Source organism: Notolabrus celidotus, chromosome 9 (genome assembly GCF_009762535.1).
Source record: "Notolabrus celidotus isolate fNotCel1 chromosome 9, fNotCel1.pri, whole genome shotgun sequence".
Lineage (NCBI taxonomy): Eukaryota > Metazoa > Chordata > Actinopteri > Labriformes > Labridae > Notolabrus > Notolabrus celidotus.
In genome coordinates, this window is record NC_048280.1 from 19,064,068 (window position 1) to 19,082,362 (window position 18,295).

The 18,295-nt window shown below is 39.4% G+C and overlaps 4 protein-coding genes across 13 annotated transcripts; 3 read left to right on the forward strand and 1 right to left on the reverse strand.

Annotated features, from left to right (window-relative positions):
* Nucleotides 1-11: 11 nt before the first annotated feature.
* On the reverse strand, nt 12-5,700 carry ccdc117 (coiled-coil domain containing 117). Of its 7 annotated transcripts, none has more exons than XR_004632417.1 (6): nt 4,720-5,530; nt 4,575-4,622; nt 4,206-4,478; nt 1,399-1,545; nt 612-1,010; nt 12-489 (listed from the first exon to the last, which is right to left on the reverse strand). XR_004632417.1 is itself a non-coding variant. In XM_034692137.1 (6 exons), exons 1-6 carry the CDS (start codon nt 5,586-5,588, stop codon nt 767-769), a joined length of 855 nt encoding a protein of 284 aa, XP_034548028.1. In that variant the 5' UTR covers nt 5,589-5,700; the 3' UTR covers nt 12-766. The 7 variants fall into 7 exon arrangements, 6 of the variants coding, with proteins under 6 accessions (XP_034548028.1, XP_034548033.1, XP_034548030.1 ...); XM_034692137.1 differs by adding an exon at nt 5,566-5,700 and having other exon boundaries at nt 12-1,010; nt 4,720-4,839; XM_034692142.1 differs by adding an exon at nt 5,566-5,684 and having other exon boundaries at nt 12-1,010; nt 4,720-4,816.
* Nucleotides 5,701-7,241: 1,541 nt separating this feature from the next.
* tcn2 (transcobalamin II) lies at nt 7,242-11,219 on the forward strand. Of its 2 annotated transcripts, none has more exons than XM_034693019.1 (10): nt 7,242-7,370; nt 7,691-7,761; nt 8,271-8,460; nt 8,603-8,772; nt 9,222-9,374; nt 9,595-9,767; nt 9,880-10,054; nt 10,134-10,314; nt 10,401-10,519; nt 10,753-11,219. In XM_034693019.1, exons 2-10 carry the CDS (start codon nt 7,704-7,706, stop codon nt 10,812-10,814), a joined length of 1,281 nt encoding a protein of 426 aa, XP_034548910.1. In that variant the 5' UTR covers nt 7,242-7,370; nt 7,691-7,703; the 3' UTR covers nt 10,815-11,219. The 2 variants fall into 2 exon arrangements, with proteins under 2 accessions (XP_034548910.1, XP_034548911.1); XM_034693020.1 differs by having other exon boundaries at nt 7,243-7,370; nt 7,694-7,761.
* Nucleotides 11,220-12,524: 1,305 nt separating this feature from the next.
* Nucleotides 12,525-15,676, forward strand: dguok (deoxyguanosine kinase). 3 transcript variants are annotated; one of them, XM_034692668.1, is made up of 8 exons: nt 12,525-12,756; nt 12,857-13,072; nt 13,180-13,289; nt 13,385-13,587; nt 14,160-14,307; nt 14,505-14,620; nt 14,907-15,006; nt 15,185-15,676. In XM_034692668.1, the coding sequence occupies exons 2-8, from the start codon at nt 12,958-12,960 to the stop codon at nt 15,209-15,211; spliced, it is 819 nt and encodes a 272-aa protein (XP_034548559.1). In that variant the 5' UTR covers nt 12,525-12,756; nt 12,857-12,957; the 3' UTR covers nt 15,212-15,676. The 3 variants fall into 3 exon arrangements, with proteins under 3 accessions (XP_034548559.1, XP_034548560.1, XP_034548558.1); XM_034692669.1 differs by having other exon boundaries at nt 12,910-13,072; XM_034692667.1 differs by having other exon boundaries at nt 12,525-13,072.
* Nucleotides 15,677-15,968: 292 nt separating this feature from the next.
* Nucleotides 15,969-18,055, forward strand: spaw (southpaw). The gene is made up of 3 exons (XM_034692666.1): nt 15,969-16,396; nt 16,769-17,616; nt 17,723-18,055. Exons 1-3 carry the CDS (start codon nt 16,111-16,113, stop codon nt 17,873-17,875), a joined length of 1,287 nt encoding a protein of 428 aa, XP_034548557.1. The 5' UTR covers nt 15,969-16,110; the 3' UTR covers nt 17,876-18,055.
* The last annotated feature ends 240 nt before the right edge of the window (nt 18,056-18,295 follow it).

An 18,295-nucleotide genomic window follows, 5' to 3' on the forward strand; every position in this document is an offset into this window, starting at 1 on the left:
TTTAACTGAAGTCAAATCTCCAAAGAAGATGTTAGAGTTTATTTAGAAAACAAAAAGTACTAACACTCTATGGCTGGTTCAAATTCTGGCAATGAACATATGAAAATACAATCACATCACAAAAAGATGTTTTCTGCAAATTCTTTGCAAAATCCTCAAAGCTCACAGACGGTGTACTTGCTAAGCCTTATTGGAAGAAAATCTTTCAAACACAAGTACAACTGTAAGCAGGAGCTCATGCTGTCAGCAAATAAGCAAGAGTTTGTGTCAAAGACACTTAGAAAGCAGAACACAAAACTGTACAAAATCCATATTCTTCACACTGATTTTTAACAACATATTTACAGTCCATCAGTCTGTTGTTGGCCAAGCTTTTACAAAACTAACAAACTTCAAATAGCAACACTTAATGCTGATACTTCTGTAAAATTGGCTTGTGTAATGCTGTTTGCGGGACTTTTTTAAGTCGTGGAGATCATTACAGTTCACCTGAATGTAAAAAAAACGGAGTGATTAGATCATGTTGTTCATTTTATGTACAGCTTCATATGGTTTTATTCAAAATACCTAAACCCAGTAACTTCGAAGCAAAACTGGTGTTTAAAAATTACCTTGAAAACAGCATAACTTGTAATGTAAAAGCAACGTGCCAGCCTAATCCAGTCAGGTGATTCCAAGTCTTGTAAGGGTCTGTAAGTTTTGTTGTGCATGTCGGGTCTTTCACTTTCACTCTTTTTGGCGTGGCTTTTTAAGTCACTGAGCACATTTACATCTCCATCTCCTCCTCCCCCGAACTGTGAACCACAGGAAAGCTGTATACAGGAGTGTGTGTGTCGGCAGGCGGACTGGAGGAGCTGACCGAACAGTGAGGGGTTGGGGACGGACATGGAGTCGGGGGTTGCCGAGATACTGTCTGCTGTTTACGCTGCTTTGGTAATGAGACCCTTCTCTTCTGACAGAAGGGATCATCTAGCGGTCGCCATAATACCAACTCCATACAGGAATGACTCCTGGAAAAAGGAGAAGGAAGGTCAGAAAAAAAACATAAGGATGTAGAAGCTGTGTTCCAATAACAAATCAATGCTGCGTTTCAAAAGCATGTCAGGTATCAGTCATGTTAAAGGGGGGCAGGGAGATGAGAGAGGAAAGTGGAGGAAGACAAATGATAAACACTTATTAAAAATCTGTATTGTTTCTTTTATCCACACAGCACAACTCAACAAACAAACAAACAAACAAACAAGAGTACAGCTCTCTAAACAACTAAAGGGACATTTAAAAGTTCAAATATTCATTCAACAAGACACAATTCAGAGTTTGTGTATCCTATCTAGACAACACATTGATGTCTGTTGTTTATTTTTACAAACACACAAACTGTAGTGAAAGAGAACATACACAGACTGGGCGACTGTGTGGGGCAGGATGTCGCTGATGCCACGCTGCAGACCCTCCTTCAGACTGTCAGAGATCACCAGCACTGGTCGTCTGGGGGCTGGCTCTAAATCCAGATCTTCATCCTCATCATCATCCTCCAGTGTTATTCTGTGACACAACAATATCACTGAATTCAGTCACGAGTTCATAAGTGGCTTAACAGATTTTGCAGAATTACAACTAGTTCTCCTACATTTATGACATCCCATCAGTGACCTCCAATTATGGAGACTCCTGAAGATCAGAGTCTTTCTCTAGTCCACTATGTACTTCTCTTTAATAAGTGAAAAGACAAAACCCATGTTTTTAGTAAAGGAAATAAATGACCATATTTTGGTTTGAATGTTTGTCAGGAAAATTCCTGTCATCAGTGGTTTAAAAGTTGTATTACTTTACAAGAGCTACATTTCAGAAGTTAAACCGATCATAGTCGCACATGTATCAACTATTTCATACTGCTGGAAAAAAAATCTCCTCCAAACAACTATTAATCAAGTTTCTCGCCAAAATGTGAACTTTCTTTTTCTTGATATAACATCGCCAACAGTCGCACACCAGACGGTTTACTGGCCCGACCTTACTGAGTGACACATCGTGATGTAACCTAATGTCAACTTATTTAATTTATCCTCCCAATCTTTAAAACAGATCCCAACATCCAATCACTATTTTCAATTCATGAGAGTTCTCACAAGTAGGATGACTGTCTAGCAGCAGCGGTAACCCAATGTTGCCAGTTGAAGGTATTGCATTTAGGGTTGCAAAGGGGTGCAAAATTTCCGGTAAATTTCCGGTAAATTTCCATGGGAAGTTAAGCTGGGGAATTTTGGAAATATTCCAAATTGTAAACTTTCCATGGGAATTGTGGGAATTATGGGAATGTATGGGAATTGAGGGTTATTTAATGGAAAGATATCATATCCAAGCATACATATTTGTTGTGTTATAAGCAGACATCCATCCAAAATAATACAATTAAAACAGATTTATTTGGAAGTAGAACTTTATCAAGTGTTAAACATTTTATTGAACGATGTAAGAATTGAGTTAATGTAATGTAACTGTAATGAATGTTGAGTTAAATATTACTCATCCCCCGACCCAACCCATTTAAAAACTAACAAAAATGCAATCCCAGCGCGAGTGGTCTCAATAGCCCTGCAGTAAGCAGTGTGCTATGTGCACGTGATTGAGGAATAGCATAGATATATATTCAACTGTATGAACTTGCATGAAATCTGGTTGTTTTAGTCAGGATTATGCAAAAATAAATTTTCCCCAACTATATTTAAGTTCCCTATTAAGAACCAACCTTCAATTTTGTAAATTCCTGGTTTATTCCCATAAATTCTCGTTAATTCCCAAGGAAAGTTTCCAACTTTGAAAATTCACGGAATTTTGCAACCCTTATTTCATTTCGCTCATCTCCTCACACATTCAACCAAACCTCGCAATCCACCGACATCATTCTTCTTTCAGTAATGTAGTACATAACACCTGTTGGCTGGATAATAAATGTAGCTCAAAAACTTTGTTAGACAATCAATGTACCTTTGGGCACCAAATGATCTGATTTAAATGAGGTGACATGTTGCAAAATATAATGTTAAGTCATGGGAACCAGGAAACTTGATAGAAGTATTGCTAAGTTCAAAAGGTATTAATTCTCAGGATTTTAAAAATGTGGAACCGGGTAAAGCAGTTCATAGCACACAGACCAAACCAGACCGAATGGACTTTGTTTACATTTTCCACAGCAAAGTTACTCATTGAGTGGTGCATTAGTAAAAATTAAGCAGCATAAGATATTTTATCATAAAATACTACACATGACAAAAAAAACCCAAAAAAACCTCATAACAGCCAAAAAGTAAATAAATAAATAAATAATAATAATAATAATAATAATAATAATAATAATAGTACAAGAAAAAAAGGGGGGGATCATAATAATAATAATAATAATATATATATATACTTTTTTAAAAATAAAATAAATAAAAAATAAAAATGGGGTAGGGGTGGGGGGTGGTCTTGTGTTTTTTTTTATTGTTATGTCATTTTTCATTTAATGTATGTAACAATATGAAGAAAATAAATTTCAATGTACTTGAAAGTACAGTGATTTGGAAGTTGAAATTGTTATCTATGCAATAAAGTAGCAAAAAAACCCAAAAAACTACACATTCATAGGGGTTAGGACCAGCAAAATGAATACAGCTATGCAGTAATACTTGTAGTCTGTCTTGTCGTGAGATGATGCACTGATCTAACCCTCAAAGGATGAGAGCCTATATGCCTGCTTATGATAAAGCAGTAATTGTCAGCCTAATGGAAGTCACTTTAAAGGATATTCTAACTTTAATAGATTGATGAGTCCCCCATGAGGAAACAGATTAAATTCAAGTCACTTCTCTCTACACTTTAATAGTATAGAAACTTTAAACTGTATTCTCTATGAATCCATTCATACATTCAACAGCACTTCTTGACTCTAGCAACACTTTTTATGTTTCTCTTTTATCAAAATTAAATTGATGCAGTAACTGAAGTGATTTCCGTGCATGGTGCTACCACTTCTTCTTATAAAAAATCTTTATGAAGTATTGAATTACAGTTTAAATATAAAGTAGGCATTTTCTCATTGTTTGGTAAATACAGAGTTTTGGTCATGAGGTATCTGTGTGTATGAAATGTTAGTCTGACGAATAAGCTGTTGGATAATCGGCAGTCCTTTCAACTTTCCGCACCCTTTACATATTGCATACCTGTCTTCGATCTCCTGAAGTCTCCTCTGAGCCGCCTCTATCTCCATGCAGGAACTATCTGCCTCTGGTCGGGCTGAGGCAGAATCGAGCGGTGCCAAAGTTAGGGTCTGAGGTGCTGGGCAGGGCTGTGGCGGTACAGGGCTGGCTTGCTGTGCAGACAGGGGAGGGCAGCTGCTCGCTGTTGGCCAGTCACGTCGATTACTGTTGTCAGAGTTGTCTGAAATGGCCAGCTCTGCCTCACACATTAACCTCCTCCTTTTTGCACTACATCCCCTGAGAACACATTAAATATGTATCATTCTTTATGTGTGAAGACTCCAGACATTTTTTTATTATTTGGTATTTTTTCCCTATGCATCTCCGACTTACTCATCATCACTTCTCCTCCTGTGCTTTCTGAGACATCTAGTCTCCCAGCTGCAGTGTGAGGAAAACACAAGTAGTCATGACAGAGATTGTGCATTTTCAATACACGCATGGAAAAAACTTACAACATGACATCATCAGCTATTACCTGTTGGATAGTGTTGCTCTCTGTAGATGGCTGGATGTGTTCGGTGGTCCGAGGTCAAATTCAGGGAGGCTTGTGGGGCCTGAAAATGAATACATGGCTGGCAGAAACCCCAGTTCAGCGCTTGTGGGAGCAGAGTGATGCATGGTGATGTAGTCGGTACAATGGATTGATAGAGATAAGGACAACTACTGCACATACATATGTCCCATAAGGTCAGCACTGACAGTCAGAGGGCTGATGTTTGAAACTCACATGACGCACAAGAAGTTAAATGTATGCTTGATTTAGACGAGGACAGCTGCCAAGTAAGCTAGCTAGCAACAATGCCATTGCTGCATAAACACACGAATATATCTACAGAGCTATTCAGTAACATGAACACGTATCGACAGCTTCATTCTTGTGCTGATTTACAACTTTGCCTTGCTTGACTTGAGACATTCATTGTTACGCACCGACCTGTCTAGCTGCCCTGCCCCTTCGTGTTTTTATTTTGTTGTTGATGTTTTAGCTAGCAAGTCACTTCACTATCGTTGTCCTTCGTAATATTCCACGGGTTAGTTACCACGCAGCATCAGGTATGTGCATGTTCAAGTCCTACTAACCGAATATGTTACCACTGGCAAGCATGTAAGCCCCCAAAATGAAGGGTCCCTGTGGCGTTGACTGCCTGAGAGGTAGGCTGGGGTTAGGCTGACGTTAGCTAGCTATTCTGAAAAGTGGAAAAGTCGCTAAGTTTCTACAGCGTGCGTAACTTGCGTGAGGTGCATTGTGGGAAATTGAGTTAAAACTGACAATCGGTTTAAGACAGAGTCTTTTTAGCGTTGTGTTTTCGGCAAAGCTTACCAGAGTAAAGAAGATTTGCTCATACAGTAGCGTGCAACATCACACACGTTGTCGCCTCAGGAGGGTAAACAGTAAATATTTAGTTCGCTGCAGTCAGCAGGGAGACAACACCGGAAGACACATTTTAACAAACTTCACGTGGTGTCGGGATAATCGGAAAAATGAGTTTCCACAGAGAATGTTGCTCTGAACGCCCCTCGAGTCAATTCGGTGTATTCAGATGGAGTAGTAGCAGATAATATAGGTAATTATATGCTGAAAATGACGGACGAAAGTAACCACATCACTAACAATATATGTTTTTCATCAATGTATTGCATGACGATTTTTTTACCCAGTATTATTTTATTTTATTTATTAATTAAAAGGACCATGCATATTAATTAACACTTCTGTAAATATGACAGAATTAGCCAAAAGGCTAGTTTACATCCGCAGTCCCTTGCCAGATGTTAAAAAGGCTCCCTAAAAAGATCAAGATTAAACAAAGATAAAATAGAGTAAAATAAGAAGGTAGAGGAGAAACCAAAATATAAACAAACAAACAAACAAGAGAAGAAAAGAAAAGTACAAATAGCACCATACGATTAAAATGACTAAAAGCTACATAAAGACATGATATGACAGTCTTTGAGAAAGTGTCCATGGACATAAAATACATGGAGCAAGACAATCGGGAAACAGCAATAAGGAAATGTTAAAGAAGACACATGCAGACACAACAGGACAACATTTAACAGTGCTAACAACATTTATTAGTGCCTAATGATGTATTGGGTTGTAATCGTTTAGTTGTTCTTCACACAGAGTAGCCTTTATTGGTCCTGGGTTGTACAGTATTTCAGAATTGCTAAAACACTAAACCCTATAGTCTGAACCAAATTCCTTAGCGCCCTGCACCCATGTATTGAATTAGTCAATCTTTTGTCAAAACCATAAGCACTTTTCACCTGTTAGACACAACCTGCCAACACATTCTCACTCACTAAATCACATGTTGCACCGTGATGCACTTGTGTTGCATAATGGTAAGCACAGGTAGCAAAAGTTCAACACATTTGAAGCACGGGTTACACAGCTTAAACACAACCACTCAAGATTGATCACACTTGTGGCTTATGATGTGAGGAAACCAATATAAGCCAATTCAGAGAGCACTGGTTGTTGAAGGTTGTACAATGGACTGAAATAATCTGAGAGGCAGAAGAAAATTAATTTAGCCTACTGTGAAGAATAAACATTATTTCTACAGCTTCATGTCCTGTGTTTTCAGTTTTTTGATGTAGTGTGTAATGACTGCTCAATACTGTTTTTAATTTTGATTGACTTGGGGTATGATCTGACATCATTGTTTGGTTTTGCAGGAAGAGTCAGAGGTTTGATGAATGTAGTTTGAAAATTGTGTTTTGTGCTTATAGTGTTGACGAAAGCGTGGTGTATGTCAAGAAATTTGTTTTAGCAATTGAGAAATACTGTAAAACATAACGTATTGTCTTTGTAGACAACTTAAACTCGCGACCATTAGGATGGAAAAACGAATTGCCAACTTGAGAACTGGGAATTCTGAGCATCATGAATGCATCGCCCCTTTACCAAAGATTACAAGCAATAGACAAGATAACTCCCTCCATCTCCCTGTTAGTTTCCGTTCCAACGCTGGAGTTTAAAGGGACCGTCTTGATTTTTGACGCTTTGTCATCTCACAAAAACAAGTCATGTGACAGTGACACACTAGAAGCTGTTGTCTCTGCTTCTTACGACCTCACTCAACTTAGCCTCTTCACGCTGGTGTTACTCTCTGAGAGGTAAGTCGCTGTTAAGTTGTGTATCGCAAAAATTAAGGGCTTACATGGTTGTAACTAACACACTTACTTACTAACTTGCAGCTGCTGTTACAGTATTATTATACCAACGATCCTGTGACATTTACCCTTTTCCCCAAACATCGCTGACTAGAGTCTTAATAATCTAAAATATCTAATTTCCATTAATTTCAGAAAGGTTGTTTGACATTTGTAAACGTATAACAGTAGGTGAAAACGTTCACACTAACACTTTGAGTGTGTTGTCACTTAGCATTTTAGACGAAATAAGTTGATTTAATTAAATTATTTGTGTTTTCCAGCAGTTGGTCGAAAATGCTGCCATTGGTCATAATTTCAGTCCTGCTGGCTTTCACCAGTGGGAACCCATGTGGTAAGTTTTTAAGATTTAAGTTTCGGATCTAGTTATCACATCACAAAAAAAAAAAAAAAATCTGCTCTTGCTAAAACTTTTAAATCTCTGTTACACAATCACTTACTCAATGTTCTGGACATTTACTGATTTTGCAATTACCCACCTTGTGGATTTATATGGCCTTCATACTGCTTGCTTATTGACCTTAGATGAGTAATAATGACATCTCAGAGAATAATGGCACACCTTTAGTTTTTAGTTTTTTTTTTTATAAATTACAGTAAAACATTAGGGATAGCCATTAAGATATTTAGAGCCTGTACACAGCAATGACAGTTCTCTAATCCTGTAAGTCTCACAAGTTTGCAGTCTTTGTTTCCTGTTATTGTGCTGAAGCTGCAGTTGTGGTTTTGCAATGCTTTAAAATTTCATATTGATGTCAGCAAGAGAGCACTGCTTGCTGGTGAAACGTTCGTGATGAAATTGTCTTGCAAACTTTTTGTTTTTCTTTTAATATTTCAACTCAGTTACTGGAGGGTCCAACAGTGAGTTGCTCCTGTCACTCAGTAAGAATCTCCTTCGCTCTCTGGAGGGACAGGATGCTCTCCCCAACCCCAGTGTTCACCTGGCATTACGGCTTTCCAACTCCCACAACCTGGTCAAGGAAGGCAATCACCTCAACATGCTAAAAAATCAATTGCACAATGATATCCAAAAGTACTGCATTTTTTTAAAACTATTTTTTTTTACTAATACTCTCATTCTTCAGTGCAGCATATAAGTCACTGTCTACATTTGCTTTCCATTTTTCCCCTGATGTTCTTACTTCTCAAGTCTTACTGTCTTGTGTTTCTAATAGCTCCCTCTCGAGCAGCCAGGCGGTAACAGGCCTCTTGTCGCTGTACACTCTGGCTTTAAAGTCGTCTTGTTACGACCTCAACACAATCACATTTACTGTCGGTGAGACGAGGGAGACACTGCTGACGCACCTGAAGAAGCAGATGGAACAAGAAAAAGAGCACTTTGCCTGTAAGTTTCCTTTGACCTTTTGAAGGCCAAGAGATGTCATAAAGAGTGTTCACCATCCTGTTTTACGTTGTGAGTCAAAATGAGTTCAAAGTTTATGTAACAATATACATTTAGAAAGGAAATCTAAAAATAGAATCAGAATCTCCTCAAAGAAAATTCAGATGGACCATTTTTGTCTGAACTCACTGAATAAGAATAGATTAAATATTTTACTGTTTTAGATATATTTCCTACAAAGTGTGTCTATATGTTGTATTTATGTAATAGCAGTCGTGTATCAGAACTCGGAGACACTTCAGTTTGAAGAAAATAAATCTTAACAACTTTTGATTGCTTCTACTCAAGCTCAACTTTGCAGTGATGTTAGAGAAAATAGAGTACAAGATGTTTTCCTGAGCGCTGCCACAAAGTCATGTTTCATTACTATACATTCTGTCTTCTTCCCACAGTCAGCCACCGCCCTTTGACCAATTATTACCAGTACTCTCTGGGTGTGCTCGCTCTGTGTGTGAGCGGCATCAGGGTCAACAACCATGTCAGCAACAAGCTCATCAAAGCTGCAGTGCACGAGCAATTCAGACATGGAGACTCTGAGAGCACTGGTGAGTCAAACCTTCCTAAATGGATGAAATCGGATGATGGTATTTACAATTTTCTGATTACACAACCACAGTTATTTACAATAATATATATACACATAATAATTTATTATGTAAGAGGAACCGAGGAACTTCATGTGGTAACAGTTCACTTTTATAGTTACATTCTCCCTACTTCTTTTAAATATGCATACTGCATACTCTCCTACTCTCCCCTCCATAGATACCTATGCCATGGCAGGGATGGCTCTCCAGTGCGTGAAGGAAGCTGGTTCTCATGTTCACAATGCTGCTGATCTCCAAACAGCCCTCGACAAGATCAAGCAGAAGCTACTGGCGGCTCGTAGAGCTGATGGTCACATCGGCAATGAGTTCAGCACAGGCCTTGCAGTTCAAGTAAGGATCTTTTTACATTCCTTTAGCTCCTCTTTTCTTTGTCAGGTAATGCAACCTAAGAGAGCTGAGTATTTTACTGCAGCTTACATACTACTTGTTATTGTTGTTTCAGGCTTTATTAGCTATGGGCAGCCAAGTTGCAGAGTGTGCTGCCTCCATGGAGGCCATGAGGACAGACGCCAGAGGAAACAAATATGAGAACCCCATGGCGCTATCTCAGATCCTGCCTGCTCTGCACCAAACATCATACCTGACAGTTAAAAACAAGGAGTGCCTCAATGAGGATAGTATGTGTTGTTGGTCTTCCCTTGTTTGAACTTCTCATGTATTTTTGCTGTTTTCCTCTAGCTTTGTGTTCTTCTACAGACACTTTGGTGCTAGAGCCCATAGATCCTGTGGTGGTGTTACCAAGTGAGACCAAAGTGACTATGATGGTGGAGGTGGTGACGTCCAGTGGAGGGAATGCTCTTTACTCTGTGGATGTGCCAAAGGGCAGCTCCCTGCTGGAGGCCCTCGAACTTCTTGCTGCGACAAACACTGACTTTACGTGAGTTAGAGCAACCTTCCTCTATTTAAGGTCCTCCATGACTGCCTTTTATTTATCACTTTGATACTTTTTTTTTTTTTTTGCAGGTTTGAGAAAGAGTTGAGTCTGTGGGGACCATTCTTGAGTGCAGTGAACGGTGAGCAAGCAAGACAGAGTGATCGGAGGTACTGGCACCTCTCCTCTGACGGCACTGCCCTCAGTCAGGGTAAGGATACACACACACACACACACACACACACACACACACACACACACACACACACACACACACACACACACACACGCACGCACGCACGCACGCACACACACACGCACGCACAAACACGCATGCACGCACACACACACACCACATTGTGACACAATGATACATCTTTGTCTTTTTTTCACCTGTTGCTTCAAATTTCAACTTACTCAAAGAGATGTCACTTTCTCTCTCAGGTGTCGGTGATTTCAAGATTGGGGCACCTCAAAAGATCACCATCAAAAATTCAACCTACTGATGCAACAGATACTTAAAATACAAGAGAGATTGATGAGCAGTTTGACTTTGCTGTTTTAACTTGTGATTATACAGCCTGTTGCTATTATACCTGAATGAATGGTTAGTAGCTTCTTAGAAATATTTCACTTTGAGTAGTTCAAGGGATTTTATAAAATTGTAAATTAGAACTAATTAAACAGGCTATTCTGTCAAAGTTCTCAACTTATTATGCAAAAGCTGATCTCTTAGGATGAGTTTTAAAGTGATTGTGAAATGTTAAATCAAATGTAATACAAAAATAATTGCACTTTTTGAAAGTAAAACTGTGAATGCTTTTTGTGAATGATGTTTGTTGATTGTTTGTTTTTACAAAACATTAAATAAGGAAGTGACAGCTGAGTAAATAAAAGGCTACTCAGATTAATATTTTGAATTAAAACAGTGTTGTCAGTGTTTAATCTGTTTTTTTTTATGATTTAAGACGTAGTCAATTAAAAATGTCGCTGATCTTTTTAGACAAATAGTGCCAATCGCTAAAGTATTTAAAGAATAGCATTTTTTTTTGTAGTTCAATGTTTTTTTTAAGCTTTTATTATATAATTTATATACAATCTATTTCCATTCTGTATCAAGATTATACAGTTTTAAACATTAGTATGAAACGTAAAATGAAAAAAATCGAAATAACCAGGAGTTATTTCTGCACAAATAAAGCAACTGACCTCATCAACCTCATTTGATCCAATCAGGAGGAGTCTGAAAACTAAACCCAAAAATTGCAGACAAGTATGCAAAGGATGTTACTAAAATAAATAGTGTTGAAATAACTGCCATACTGTAAAGCTGAACTGAAGAACATTATTAAACATAAGATAGGGGAGAAATGGGAAAAGATGTGGGAAGAGGAGAGAACAGGAAGGTGGTTGTACAGAATCCAAAGGAAAACTGGTAAAATGAGGAGTACTTTCAGATCACGTAGAGAGGAAATAATATTAAGGCTACATTTTGGTCACTTGAGATTGAATAATAGTGCAGTCAGAATAAGGAAACATCCAGCAGGAAAATGTGACTTTTGTACAGAAGGAGAACGTAGTCATCATCAAAGGCATAATAGGTAAAGAAGAGAAATGATATGGAGGCTGAGAGAGAACAAGATGGCATTGAACATATTTCATATTTTACAAAGAAATTCAATGGATGGCTGTTATAGAGTTTTGTTTAAGTTTTGAATAGAACTACGTCGATACAGATGGTTTAGTTTTGATAGTATTTCTTTAATTCTTAATTAAAAATATTATTATTATTGTTATTTCTTTGTAAATTTATTTTTATTGTTATTGTTATTATTATTATTATTATTATTATTATTATTATTATTATTATTATTATTATTATTATTATTATTATTATTATTATTATTATTTCTTAGAGAAGAGAGTTAATAGTTCCCGATCCACACTCCACACCAGTTGGTGGCGGTAATGCACCTAGAAGTTCTTTGCCATCCGCCAATAAAAATCCAAGAAAAATAACTAAACCCAAGTACTTCCGGGTTCATGACTGACATTTTATGAATTCACCACTTGAAACTTTACTGAATATACACACACTTCGTTCCCCAAATGTGTGCACTAAACATACAACATCAATAAATTGAATGTAAATTTTGCCATACATGTTCCTTTCTAAGAAACAGAATGAAGGTTGTGAAATGCTTTTATTGTGAAGGAAGTAACACCGGAAATATTTTTGCTACTGTCTGTAGGGCATCTTCTCATTCCCAATTTAAGAAGTTAAATTAAGTTAAATATATACTGAATTCTGTGTATGCGAGTTTAACAGCAGTCATGCCTACGTGCCGGTGGTTAAATATGAAACAATAATTTTGAATGTACTTTTAAAACGAAATCTTTGTGCCATTATTCAGAGGACACAAGAGCTGCCATGAGGTTGACTTAGCGGTAATGTACTTATAATGTGATAATCCGCAAGTAGCTGTATCTCAGCCTGTCGTAATGTCCACCCTGTTCTACCGTGTTTCCAAAATCATTCAACCAACAGGTTTAGTAACGAGTCAGGTCAGGAGGTTTGGATTTAATGCTCCTTGTTCACAGTGGGATATACTACGAGTCAAAACACAGACAGCCACTAACATCAGTGCTATGGCTCACAAGTCAGCGAGGCTCAGTGTTTCTTGCTCCAGATGTGTGTCAGGGTCAACTTCAACAGAGGCTCGACCAGCACGAGTGAAGAGAGTTTCTATCGAGGGAAACATTGGTAAGATTAATGTGTGAACAGTATTACAAAGGATGACTTTTTTCGTGTGCCATGCTTTGATTGCATTTTTCTTTATTCTTCTTTGCAATGTTCTGTACTCTTAACAGCTGTTGGAAAGTCGACCTTTGCAAGACTCCTGCAGTCAGCTTGTCCAGACTGGCAGGTGATGGCAGAGCCTGTCAGCAAGTGGCAGAACATTCAGAGTGGGACCTCCAAGGTGAGCACCTTACCTAGCCTCTATGTCTGTACCTTTACAGCCTTTTACAGCATAATTCAAAGTAAGCTGATCATGTCCGCTTGTATCTATGACAGGAGAAAGATTCAGTATCTCCCCAGGCAACAGTCAGCAACCTGCTGCAGATGATGTACCAGGATCCTCAGCGCTGGTCATACACTTTTCAGACATATTCATGTATGAGCCGACTGAGGACACAGTTGCAGCCTCCTCCAGCTCACCTGCTCAGCTCAGAGGGAACACCTGTGCAGGTGTATGAGCGCTCGGTCTACAGCGACAGGTGAGCCAATCAGGGCAACAAAAGGATTGTAAAAAGGACTGCCTGGAGACTACACATGTTCTTAAATTGTTTTTGCTATATTATCACTTTATTGTGATTAAGAATCAAAGCTGTAAATTAATTCAGGGGTCTAAATTTAGTTCAGGGGTAGACAATCTCCCCCCTGAAAAGCCCCTGCTTAGGGGGTAGTACTTTTCAAAGGTCCTGGGACTTTCGGTTGAACGTAACAGTGTTTGTGGAGTTTACACAGTTGTTGAAACACAGAGGGAGTTCCTGGGGATGCATTCTAGTTAAGTTTTTTATTAAGATTTCAAAATATTATTTAATATAATTTTTTTCTCCATACATCACTGGCCTGATTTGCACAATCTACCCGGGACTTCAGCCGGCGGTCAATACGCAGACAACATTGGGGGCACAGGAACCTTTTAGTTCCAGGGAAAGTAGTTCTGGGCTAGACCCCAGAACTTTTGGTTAAAGTGCACCTTTAGTCTGAAATTGATAAATGTGCCTATTTTATATTAAATGTGTGGAAAAAATATCAAATTCAACTTGACTGTCTGTCCTGTCAGGTACATCTTTGCTCTGAATATGTTTGAGCTGGGCTGTATAAACCCCACTGAGTGGGCCATCTATCAGGACTGGCACTCCCTCCTGGTGGAGCAGTTTGGACACCAGGTGGAGCTGGAGGGCATCATCTACCTCAGAGCTCCTCCAGGGGTATGAGAGAGAGATTCTATATTTCATTGAGAAAATGATTCATCTTACAATGACTCTTGAGAAAAATTACATTTTGCAGCTCCTGTTTTAAACTTTAGTGTTATTCATAATACTGGAACTGTTACACTAAGTGATGAATATTAGCATATTTTTTCATAAGAAGCACCCAGACACATTGCACTTTTGACGTCTCTCAGAAATGTATGGAGCGCCTTGAGCATCGGGGAAGAGCGGAGGAGAAAGAAGTGAAGCTGGATTATCTGAACAAGCTGCACAGTCAACATGAGAGGTGGCTCGTTGAGAAGAGCACTGAGTGAGTGCTAATGAGATCTCATCTTTGTTCTTCTTCAGACTATTATGATCTGCCAGTGATTCGAACAGGGAAGGTACATTAAACCTATGAAATGTTGTCAAACAGTGTAATGAATAACACCAGTACAGATGTTGTCAAACAGGATGCTGCTCTGATTCCTGTCTGATGATTCAAAATGCCTGTTCTCGCAGCTGTTTGCAGCTTAGCTGTGAACAGATGACAGTCAGCAGTGTGTGGTCCGGGGTCTTTAGGCAGAGTGTGATACAGCTCTGCTCTCTCTTTTCAGGACACATTTTGAGAAGTTGAAACAGATTCCTGTGTTACAACTCGATGCCAGTGTGGAGTTTCAGAGGGACCCAGAGTTGCGGGAACAATTCATTACAAAAGTTAGTGTGTTTGTAGTCCCTTGGCATAGATGCTGCTAAACCAGGCACTACCATAAGGGGGCACTGTTCTAATGTGTCAGACCTTATTTGTCATTCTCTCAGGCATGGGCATGTCTTAGTTTTCTGGTCTGATGTTTGATGCGTCTTGTGTCTGATTCATGCACTTCTTCATTCACAGGTGAAGAACTTTTTCAATGCTTTGTGAGGAGACAGCGGTGGGCGACAGATGAAACCAGTCAGACCTCAGACACTCCAGTGCGTTCACAGACATATGAAACTAAATACGAGCCTCCCACACAGTTATATACATATGAAAATTAAAAGGTTTATCTTTTTGATAAGTTGAAGTCTCCACAGGAGCATGACCTCATGAATCAATGTGACTGAGTTTTTTTGTTATTCCAAACGCTTTGTTGTTTACTTATTTATATTTGAATGTTTGGATATACATTATGCTGTAAAAGTTACTCCATTCACTGTACTGTTTATTCCACTTGAACTGTGTCTCTCTTCACCATAGTAATACAAATATCTTCATGACAAAAATGAAGATTTGCAAAGGGATTTTTTACTAGCATCTGTATAATATCAACTTAAATATGCTCTCACCTTTGGAAGCTCAGTTTACTGTTCTTAAACAACTTAATAAACAAGGAATGTTTATCTTTCATTTCTTTGTTTTGTCTTTCTTCAGCAAAGATCCTCCTGAATTTTCTCCCAGTTTCTGTCTTCTTGAAATCTTACATTACCATTAAATCCTGTCTTTAACAGAAAGGTGCCAATGGCTGTACAGCATTTAAAGTGTTATTTGTTAATGGATTTTTACATCTCAAAAGGATTAGGCTCCTGAATGAGTGCAAAAGGTGTAGCACCCTGACAGGACAATGACCTTGGTTGAATGTTTTCTTTCTTCCACCCCTGTGATGTGCTCTGGTGATCAGAGGGGCTGTTCACATGCCAGGAGTGGTCTGGGGTCATCAAAGGGCAGCTGTCCACTATAAAGGGGCATCTGCACATTGCATCACTTCAGTCTGAGACCAGCTGGAAGAAGGAAGCTCATCTTTGCCTCTCTCACTCTTGTTACCCCAGAGTTTCTGAGTTACAATGGAAGCTAGAGTCTTCTCAGTTTTCTGCTTGTTCCTCCTCTGCTCTTTTACAGTTGTTTTCTCTTCTCATTTGCTGAAGTATCCCTCAGGCGTTGCGAACACTTTAGCATTCAGAAATATCTCAGTAAATCCTCACAGCAGATACCCGCTGTACATGATGCAGCTGTACCGCTCCTTCAGGACTGCTGATTCCTCCTCCTCAGTTGCTGTTAACACCGTAACTGCACAAGGGGATGACCTGTCAGCGTACACATCTGACTCTGTCCTCAGCCTGATGGCCAGAGGTGAGTGATCACTTTCAATTGTTGTGTTTTTTACATGTATGGCTTTGTTAGTTTCTTCACTTTGTGCTCTGTCCTCCAGCAGCTCTGTGTGCAGTGAGTTATTTGTGTTATCAGTTCCTCCTTTTTACAACCCATCAAGTGTCAAAATGCTTATTGGACTTAAAAGGCTCTGTGTGTTTTATGTGAAGAGGGTGTGTATATTAGCCCTCAGACGGTCCTGCACAGGGGGGTTCAATACACATCCTGTCCTGGACTCCCTCCCACTACAGTGTTTTGACATTTGTCCAGGGATCTGGTTTGCCATGAACCATCTAGACTGCTGATTGTGATGTGAATTTGAGTTCTCATTTCCACGCTCTGTCTTATTTTCAGGATGCTATCAAGTGGGGGACAGATGGACAGTTATGTTTGACATGTCATCAGTCTCCACTCGTGAGCTTGTTCAGCAGGCTGAGCTTCGCATCAGACTGCCTGCGTTCTCCAGCTCCAGACGGGTGACTGTGGATTTATATCACTCCAGAAAGCACAGCTGTGACCCTGAAAGTGTACCATGCCACCTTGAACAACTTTTCCTGGGCAGCTTTGTGACCTCACCCAGCAGCTCAAAGTCCTCCTGGAAGGTTTTTGACGTGACTGCTCTGTTAAAGTACTGGCTGTACCAGGGAGACAGGGCGTCCAGCCAGGAGGCCTCAGGAGAGCCAGAGGTGGATCAGGGGAGTGGAGATGGAGCTGAAGGGATGATGAGTGGAAAGTTAAAGAATTCTGGATTGAGGAAAAGAAAAATTAACCACTCAACCACAAACAGGGTCATGATGGTGATCTTCTCCAAACGTAACCTGCCCACTGAAGACCACACAGCGAACAGTCTCATTCATACTGTGGAGAACTCAAAGTATGTCACCATAGACAGAGTGAGAAGTGACAGTCAGAGCCGACGCCACAAAAGAAACAGGATGGAGAGGATGAGGATGGCGGATGGAGCTTCTTCTACAGCTACACCACCACCACCACCAGCAGCAGCAGCAACAGCAACAGCAACAGTAGCAGAGCCGGCTCAGAGGACCCTCTGTAGAAGAGTGGACATGTGGGTGGACTTTGACCACATTGGCTGGGATGAATGGATTGTGCACCCAAAGCGCTTCAATGCGTATAGATGTGAGGGAGAGTGTCCCACACCCCTTGACGGGTCTTTTAATCCCACCAACCATGCTTACATGCAGGTGAGACTAAACTTCATCTTCAGTTCTGTTTAATTCCACAGTAACAGGGTAAACTATCACATTTTCTCGCTGCTTCATTCGTGTGAATTATTCCTGTTTCTTGCAGAGCCTCTTGAGTCATCACCACCCTGAAAGAGTGTCTTGTGCATCCTGTGTGCCGACCCGTCTCAGCCCGCTCTCCATGCTGTACTACGAGAGTGATGATCTGGCTCTGCGGCATCACGAGGACATGATCGTTGAGGAGTGTGGCTGTCACTGAAGGATGGACCAACACTGGTGTTACCGCATCCACAAGAGGAACTAGCAACACATTACAGTTCAACTGCTTCTCATATGTCTTCATGTTATCATCAATGTTCAAACATGAAATAGGAAGTCTTAGTCATGGCTTTTAAAGAAAATTACGATTAAGTAGAAATGTAAATATTATTTCATCCATACTGGGTTGTTCACAGTAGTCTAATCTTTGGAAATATACATTATTCGTATTTTAAATGTTTTATCTATTTATACATGACAATGAGTATTTGTACATACATTTCTAAATATATATTTAATAAACTTTATTTTGACTATGTGTGATGTGCAGTGTTCTATTTGCTTTGCTATAATTCTAGAAAAATGTCAGTTTTTGAATACCAAATTTTGATTAACTCTAAAAAGAAAAAGAAATACATAG